Source organism: Carassius auratus, chromosome 18 (assembly GCF_003368295.1).
Source record: "Carassius auratus strain Wakin chromosome 18, ASM336829v1, whole genome shotgun sequence".
Taxonomy (NCBI): Eukaryota; Metazoa; Chordata; class Actinopteri; order Cypriniformes; family Cyprinidae; genus Carassius; species Carassius auratus.
Window position 1 is genome coordinate 13564543 of NC_039260.1, and position 9216 is coordinate 13573758.

The following is a 9216-nucleotide window of genomic DNA, read 5'->3' on the forward strand; positions in this document are numbered from 1 at the left end:
GCTCTGCTCTCTTTCAGATTTCTTGTTTTTCTGGGGGATCGTGTTCATTGTGTCTACCACTCTGGTTGCTCTCTTGAAAAAAGAAAACAACGAACAGCATCATGCTAAGAAGAAGCCTAAAGAGGAGACACAGAGTGTTATGGAGACCTACAAACATTTGCTCTCCATAATTAAAATGCCCACTGTCTTCACCTTCTGTGTCCTTCTGCTGACTGCTAAGGTAATGGCACTTAGCCTGTTGTTTTAACTACTGTAACTTAATAATAGTTCTATGCAAATCAGTCTAATTCATTCCTCTTCCTCACTACTTTCAGATCGGTTTCTCGGCAGCTGACGCCGTGACGGGGCTGAAGCTAGTGGAAGCTGGGGTTCCTAAAGAGCAGCTGGCTCTGTTGGCGGTTCCCATGGTGCCTCTGCAAATCTTGCTGCCTCTATTTATTAGTAAATACACAGCTGGACCACGTCCACTTGACATTTTCTACAAAGCTTTCCCATTCAGGTACAAACTAAATCCCCACACATCTCTGGATTCTTGACTTTAAGAGCTGTGACGTACAGCAGATTAGCCGCAGCCGCATGTGTAATCATAAGAGGGAATGCATGCATTGGGTAGAGTAATAGGAAAGCTGTGGCTTGTGTTCCTCAAAGGCTGCTGATTGGTTTGGAGTATGCCCTGCTGGTCTGGTGGACCCCCAGTGTTCGGCAGGAGGAAGGCTTCCCTGTGTATTACTATGCTGTTGTGCTGCTGAGCTATGCACTACATCAGGTTAGTTTACATTAACTCTGTCTGCAGTTTGATCAGTGACGTTTTTGGTAAATGTACACTGTTGTTTAAAAGTTTGGGTTCAGTGAGATTTTTAATGGAGTCTTTTATGTTTATCAAGGCTGGATTTATTTGATCAGGAAAAAAAAAAAAAAAAATATATATATATATATATATATATATATTCCAATTTCTAGTATTGGTTTCATATTTTAATAAATATACTTTGTTTCTATGACGCAGCGCTGCATTTTTATCAGCCATTCCTCCAGTCTTCAGTGTCACATGTTCCTTCAGAAATTATTCTCAATATGCTGCTTTATTATCAGTGTTGAAACAGTTCTGCTGCTTAATTTTATTTTTGGAAACTTTGATACTTTTTCTTTGATTCTTTAAAAATGAACAGCATTTTTTTCAAAATATAACTCTTTTCTGACAATATAAGTCTTATATTGCTTTTTATCCATTTAATATATCCTTGCTAAATAAAAGTATTGATGTCTTTAAAAAAAAAAAAAAAAGAAAAAGAAACTACTTACTGAGCCCAAGCCTTTGATTAGTAGTGTATATTGCAACATTTACATTTTTAAACCTTTTTTTTTTCCATCAAAGAATCCTGAAAGTATCACAGGTCCCAAAAAATATTAAGCAACACAACATTTTTTAACATTAATTTTAATCAGCATATTAGAATGATTTCTGAAGAATCATGTGACACTGAAAACTGGAGTATTGCTGCTGAAAATTCAGCTTTGCTTCATCAATAATATTGTAAAGTATATTAAAATATAAAACTGTTATTCTAAATTGCAATAATTACAGTATTGTTTCTCTATTTTGGATCAAATAAATGCAGCCTTGATGATCATAAGAGACTTCTTTAAAAAAAAACATAAAATCATACTAATCCCAAACTTTTGAAAAGCACTGAATATGTTTTTTTTTTGTCTGTGTTTTTTTTTTTTTGGTCTGTTTTTCCCTTTATGCAATGAAAGTCTCTGGTAACCAAAATGGCTTTGTTACCAACTCTCTTCAAAATACCTTATTTATGTTCCACAAAAGAAAGTAAATAATTCAGGTTTGAGTAAATTATGACATAATTACATTTTTGGAGGTGTGAATAATCCCTTAAAGTTTGTTTGTTTATTAATTTATTTTTAAATGAAATAATACTCTTAATAAGAAACTAAAGCCACCAGCAGGTGGCGGTAAATGTCTTTATGAGTCATGCATGCATTCATTCATTCATTCATTCATTTGATTCGTTCAAACGGCTGATTCAGTCAGTTCAGAAGTAAACGGCTCTCTCTATGAATGGCCCTTTGAATAATTGGTTAACATGATTCGTTCAAAACGCAGATTGTTGGCAAAAATGGACAAAATTGTGTTTAAAACAAAACACAGTATTAAGTTTGTATTTACTGAGCTGTTTTATGAAATCAGATTTGCACTCGTGACATAAACAGCATTCGTGTGATGGCTATTGCTCTCGCTACTCATGTGATGTCACTTATCATATGACATAAATCTGAGACAACAACTCATACAGTAACAGTTTTGCCCCAATATCTTGAATTTTAGGGCATGACTGCATTTGTTGCCCTTCATCATAGGCATATTTGTCAACAGTCCACTGTATGTAACGTACAGGTCATAACATGCAATTTAATTAATAAATAAATAAATATACTTTTTTTTTTTTTTTGATAAGCAATTATTTAGGTTTGTGTATTTGTGTATTTACTGTGAAATGTCTTTCTCCACTAGGTGGCACTATACAGCATGTATGTTGCCTGCATGGCCTTTCACGCCAAGGTCAGTGACCCTGTGATAGGGGGCACCTACATGACCCTTCTGAACACTGTGACTAATCTAGGAGGGAACTGGCCCTCTACTCTAGCTCTGTGGCTGGTAGACCCTTTCACCTTTAAAGAGTGCCAGGGAGCCCCAGGACAGACGTGCGGCTCGGTTGAAGAAGTAGGGGTAAGTGTTCAATTGAATCCCATTCCCAGGCATTTACTCATTGGTGACGTTTAACTATGTCTGTCATTTTTAACCTGTTCTTATATTGTCTTCAGCTCTGTGTCAGAGATGGGGGCACGTGTGTGACAGCGTTGGACGGTTACTACGTTGAGTCTGTGGTGTGTGTTGTGATCGGTCTCTGCTGGTGGATGTTCTTCGGGAAAAAAATGAAGCGGTTACAGGAGGAGAGCCCCTCTGCGTGGCATTGCAGGGTGGCCAAATAGCATCTCTACTGGACTCTGTCTCTTGTTGTAAAGTTACTTCATGGCTTGCCCTCTCTTTCCTTCTTTGAGTAAATACTTCTTTTTGTCATCCCACAGCAGGCTTGTAGACAGGCTTAAACACTTTGAGGACAGAAATAGTAGAATATACTGTTCTATTCAGTTCTTGGCATATCTGTTCCATTATCTCCAAGCATCTGAGCTTTTATGCCAAATTGAAATCTGTACATCTAGAGATGGCACTAGCTTACGTGGGAAGTACATGATACGCAGTAATGGCATGACATTCACTCTTCAGATGCCTATTTAATCAAGCATTTGTCTTTTGAAATACTTGAGTTCCTGTGCCTTGTGCTTTTCTGTTTCTAATATCATACAAGGTTCTCCCAAAAAGACTGATATATTATACATGACATATGTATGATGAAGTTGCTGCAAAATTCATATTTTCAGTTTTTATGCTCTTTCTGCAGAAAGACTTAATTCTGTTTGAGCTCTTTAGGTGTATAGACCAAAATTGTCTCATCATTGACATAACTGTGAGTGAAACTGGTTGTAGTACTATTGAAATTGGTTCTAGAGTTGAAATGGTTTTATGTTGTTTTCCATTATGTTCGGTGTTGGTTTCTATTTTTATATATATATATATATAATCACTGTTACCTTAAATGATCTAGGTATCGATAAAAAATGAGGTGAAGAAATTGAACTATAACTTCTGCAAGGCCAGAAAAAAATTATATTGTCAAAGACTATATTTATTACTACCACTTTCTTCCCCTGCTTTTTCTTTTCTGTTGTTATGGCCAGTGGTTTCAATTAATTTTGAATGTGTATGACTGAACTTATTATTCATGAAACTTATTTTGTTAGCACTAAATCCATGTCAAAGTTAATTATTAGAATTTCTGTAAATGATTTAGACTAGTGGAGAGGAATGCTTAGAGTTTACAACTGAAACATTGACTGGGATATATATACAATCACCAGCACTTTTAATAAGTTGTTTTTCACTGACTATGGAATATTTAAGGAGATTGTTCACCCAAAACTGAGAGCTCTGTCATTGATTACTCATCTCCATTCTTCAAAACTGTATGACTTTCTTTAATAAACATAAAAGAGGGGACATTAGGCGCAATTTAAATAATGCTGATAACTAAACAGTTTTTTCTTCTTCCCCGCTGTACTGTGGAAGTCTAGTCAACTGTTTGTTTCTTAACATGCTTCAATATATATATATTTTTTGTGTTCAACAGAAAAAAAGAAACTCAGGTTCAGTAAATGAAGACAGCATTTTCATTTTTGCTTGATTTATTGCTCCGTCTCCATTCGTTTTTACTTTTACATCATCTTTTTGTGAAAGTGAATGATGATTGAGGCTATCATACTGACAAATCTTCTTTTGTGCTCCAAAAAGCCAAATGAGTTTGACAGAACATGGACTGAATGCCAGAATTTTCTTTTTTTTGTCAACGATCCCTGTAAAATACTGTACTGTATTACTAAATATGTGACCCACTGTAAAATTTGCAAATGTCTTTATATTTGTACTCTTCATTAAGCGTCCATCTTAATTTGTGTCATATAATGGGGAGAGAAGTTTGAGGAGAGGGTAAAGCTGCAGTGTGACTTTGATCTTTGTAAATACTTGTAAACTGTTCCAAGGAACGTTTTTATCAACATTCCCAATCTCTACGTAAAAAAAAGAATAGATAACTTGTATACAAATAAATGAAAGGAAATCAGACCCATTTGTGTTAAGGATTTCCCTTATACAGTTTGCACATGTAATACTGAAAACGCGTTTCATTTTTGTCCTAAGTCGCTACCCTTAAACAGTGGGCGTGGCTTCATTTTGTAGTTCTTTCCGACTGCAGGCTCGGGTCCTTCAGATGTGAACGGGGAGAACAAGCTCTCTAATAATATCATTGTACATATATCACAGTTTGCTTACGATAACTTAACGTTCGTCCGGTTAAGTAACAGATTTGCACATCTTTTGTGTCATTTTATTTAATTTTAATGATGTAGAAAAATGACAGCTCCCTGTATTGAGATATGAGTTTGTGAACTACGAATTATATGCCAGCTATCCATGCAAGACACAATAAATGTTATATTTTGCTATGTTTATATTTGTATATTTTAATATGCTCGCCAACAGAACATCAGCACATGTCTTGGTCTCGTGGGTCTTTTCATCATAGCTAGGAGCATTAGACTGGTAAAAAGCAACACATGCTTGATGACATGCTTTTATTTCTCTGTAAGTTTGAGGAAAGTGTTAATGCTAATGCCTTCGTTTTTATATTGGGGCGTGGCTACCATTTTAACAATGTTTTTTTTTTTAGAGCTATTATTACCACCCGTTCAGTCGTTTTGACACACACGCACAATATATATATTAATATATAATTTTCTTTCTACATGTATGTGTGTATATTTATATAGACATAATAAATATAGCTACACAGTAGCCTACACACACATGTGAACAAAAACTTTTATTTTGGATGCGATTGATCGTTTGACAGCACTGGTTGTATTAAACAATATGTTATTATTATATTAATATTTTAGTTTTACCAACAAATTCAAATTAACATTTCAAATCCTATTCATAATCATATGCAGTTTCGAGTTGTGATTACATGATGATGCATTGTGCAGTGGAATCACAATGTCATTTAGCAACTTTTAGCAATAATTTGTCCTGCCTTTAGCAACTTCCCCTGAAAATTAGTTGGCAACACTGCACACGCCAGCTAGCCACGGTATATTACAGTTTTTTTCTTGCTGTTTGCAGAGCATTGTGCTCTCACAGACACTTGTTTTCTGTCTCAGGGAAACTGATTTATTGCTATCTGTCAGGTAATTGTGACATGTTATGCTTGATATTTTAATGGGAAAACATGCTTTCTTCCAATATGACGATGCAGTTATGGCATTCACCAGCAGAGGTTCCTACTGCCCTGGAACTATGTTAATGTTTTTATTTTTTCGTCTTAAAATTTTCCTGTCTTTGTTTTGCAGATTACAAAATTTGGCTCTGCAGCTGATATTCCAGCACGATTCATTGAGGGAAACATCAGTATCAGAAGAAGGCTAAAAAATATTACCGAAAAGGGGCTTGAAGTGGGACACATTCTAATTTATGTCCCTTTGCTCAGTCGCCCGCTTACTAAACGTAAGGAACCACTTGCCCCCCTTTTAAATGTTCTTTCAGTAGGCCTGCACATTTATTTCACAGCTGTCTCCGGGACCACAGTCTTCATCTCAACAGCTGCTCTCAATTATGACTCTTCTCTTAGACAGCAATTTTATCAGTTTTCATAATTGTGCATCTCTGCAACGGTTTGAGTTAAAAATCTTTGTTTGTGTTCTACTGAAGAAACAAAGTCACCTTCATCTCGGATCCCCTGGGGGTGAGCAGATAAACATCAAATTTTCATTTTTGGGTGAACTACCCTTTAAGTCAACGAAGCACATGGGATTTATCTCTCTTGTCATTCTACGGTTACACTCCAGACCCAGAAAAACCTCAAATTGTTTAAGAACTATGTCAAATTGCCACCGAGTTGTTAACATTTGCACATCTACAAGATGCCGTTTTAATATTTTTAAATGGATCGCTGTAAATCAGTTTGTGGAAAGAGACAGTCAGAATAATTCTATTATAGACCCGCCATGTCTTCAAAATGCGATCTAAATGTGCGATACCAGTCACATATCAACTCCCTGAAGAATAGCCAAGACGATTATATCTGTTAATGTCACTGTGATTCACAGATGGCCTCTTATTAAGCTTGACCTCTTGGTGCTTGTACCATATGGACGTATCTAGCTTTCTCCAGTACACCACCGAGACTAACACTCTTCAGGATAGCATGACCTTATTGGTCTCGTTTACATAATGGTCCTCCCAGACCACAGAAAATGATCCTTTCTTTAAATCCTTTAGATGTCTCTCTGCTTTAAACTGGCTCCGTTAACTGTTTTGCCATCGTAAAAGCCCTTTGAAATAGAGTCCCGTTGATCTAGCGTTTAAAAGGGTTGTTGGCTAGAGATGAGAACTCACACCGGCTTCTGCGGGTCAGCCCGTGACCCTTCTGGATGTGCGTCTGGCTGGAGTGGAGCTGACCGCAGAAGGGCAGGACTGGATTGGTCAACAGCTGAGACGGTGTGGCTCCGACTGATCGCCCGACAGAGCGAGACCCTCCACTGCCTGGTGTCGGTTAACAGGGTAGGTGCGATATACCAGATTAGCACAGGGTCAGATGCCACTGTGAAAGTTGTTTTCTTGACAAATTAGAGCCTTTGATAGGAAGAAAGACACTTTAGAGCAGTGGTTTTCAGCCTTTCTGGCTGCAAGACCCAATTTTTCTCAACAGTTTTCAAAAAAGACCTTGTTTATTTACTTATACTCAAACATTTTTCCTTATTATTTTCAAGCTAGGCATAACATATAAAGAAGTATATTTATTATAAAAATGGCCACAGAGTTATGAGATTGTATTAATGTGTATGACTTTTCCAGATGTAAAAATGTTTACACTTGTAAAATTATTGCCTATCTATCTATCTATCTATCTATCTTGTTTTTTAGTAAGCCTGAGCTGTTCAAAGACAAAAAAAGTTGGGATCCAGTTGAATGGAGTTGAAATAAGAAATATCTTGATTTGTTTAGCTTGTATTTAATGCTTTAATTATTATAAAGGATTTTGAGTTTTGAGGCCCTCTAGTGAGTCCTGGCCCTTGGTTGAGAACCACCACTTTAGATCTAATATCATACAATTTAACACAGAACATTATCATGAAAAGCTGGAAATATCAGGGGATCTCAAATGTGTTGTTTCTAAGCCTAGAAAAGTCTTAAGAGTATTAATTACAGTGAGAAAATCTACTTGGTACTATACCCATTTTTTATACTTTGCATTTCTGTATGCAGTTTCTACAAAATGATTTTTAAAACATATTGATCACAAGCAACTGGAAACATGAATACAAATGATTACATTTTAAATCAAAATTATTAAATAATAAATATTAGAATTTTTTATGTTATAAGTCAAATTTTTTGCTGAAAAAAAAAAAAAAAAAAAGAAACCCATTGGTCTTCTTTCTAGGGCTCATTCTTTAACAGCTGTGTGAATGAGGAACTTTTGAGACATGGATTGGCTAGGACTTCTCCTTCTGTGGGTCTAGACTCTCACTCTGGGATCTCCTGGCATCTCTGTAAGCACTTTCTGAGGGCCGAGAGCAGAGCAGAGAAAAAAGGGAAAGGCCTGTGGAAGGAAGAGAGTCGCTGGGAGAGAGCTGCTAATACCTTGAGGAACAATATGACATTCATCTCAGTGAAAAAAAAAAAAAAAAAAAACTCTTCAAATGGATGTCAGGGGCTAAAGAGAAGTGAAATATGTGCAGAGTTGTTTTGTTTGAAGTATTTATTCTAAATGCGCTATATTTCTGATCTCAGATCTGATTGCCAAGGAGGATGTTAGCAGAAATTAAACTTGAAATTATTGAAATTTCCATGTGTTTTTATGCTCATTGCTTTGACCTGTCTCTTCACACATGTCCTTATTTACACAACACGAAGATGGACATTCTTATCACGTTGCATTTTTGTGTAATCCATCACATTATTCATGCTGTCCTACACCTGTAGCGTTTGACACCACCGTCATATTCCTGACAACTGGAAAGCCTTTGTATTCTTCCCTCCTCCCATAAATCCACATCCCACAGACCTCTCGGGGGAGTGCTTTGTCACGATGACATGGCAGTGGGGGTCTACCGATGCCCCTATGGATAGAATGAGAAGGAGGGATCCCCATTACTATAGAAACATCACAGTCAGAAGACAAAGTGCATCGGGGGTGCCACCTTCTCAGGGTCCCAAAGGGCGTAGTACTTTGGAGATCGGGAAAAGAGGCTAGAAGAAGGTGCTTGAATGGAAGCTGAAAAAGATGAAGATAAAGGTTCAAAAGACAAGTAATATGCAGAAGTATTATCAGAAGACAGTTGTACAGCTGAATTGTACTTGTTTCATTGACAGTGACTAAATAAACATTTGAAATGTCAACAATGTTTTTGTGAAAGTGAATATGTCAGCATATGTTGCATGTACCAACTACAAAAATATGGCATCTCAACATAAGTCATTCTTGATTATTGTCTCAAAATTATACCTGATGGGTTTAATTC

The 9216-nt window shown here is 36.5% G+C and overlaps 2 protein-coding genes across 3 annotated transcripts in view; both read left to right on the forward strand.

Moving 5' to 3' along the window:
- Positions 1-4756, forward strand: part of slc33a1 (solute carrier family 33 member 1) — a 7399-nt gene extending 2643 nt beyond the window's left edge. For both annotated transcript variants that reach the window (XM_026287750.1, XM_026287748.1), the window contains exons 3-7: positions 18-220; positions 315-499; positions 649-766; positions 2531-2746; positions 2842-4756. In XM_026287750.1, coding sequence (XP_026143535.1) covers positions 18-220; positions 315-499; positions 649-766; positions 2531-2746; positions 2842-3009 — 890 coding nt within the window. In that variant the 3' untranslated portion in view covers positions 3010-4756. The remainder of the gene's footprint in view (positions 1-17; positions 221-314; positions 500-648; positions 767-2530; positions 2747-2841) is intronic.
- On the forward strand, positions 3243-8679 carry LOC113118013 (protein C3orf33). Its single transcript, XM_074559968.1, is given in 8 exon segments — positions 3243-3257; positions 4871-4983; positions 5173-5233; positions 6043-6196; positions 7081-7179; positions 7182-7252; positions 8136-8366; positions 8369-8679. Coding segments are annotated over 8 exon segments (798 nt in total). The 3' UTR covers positions 8423-8679.
- Positions 8680-9216: the final 537 nt, after the last annotated feature.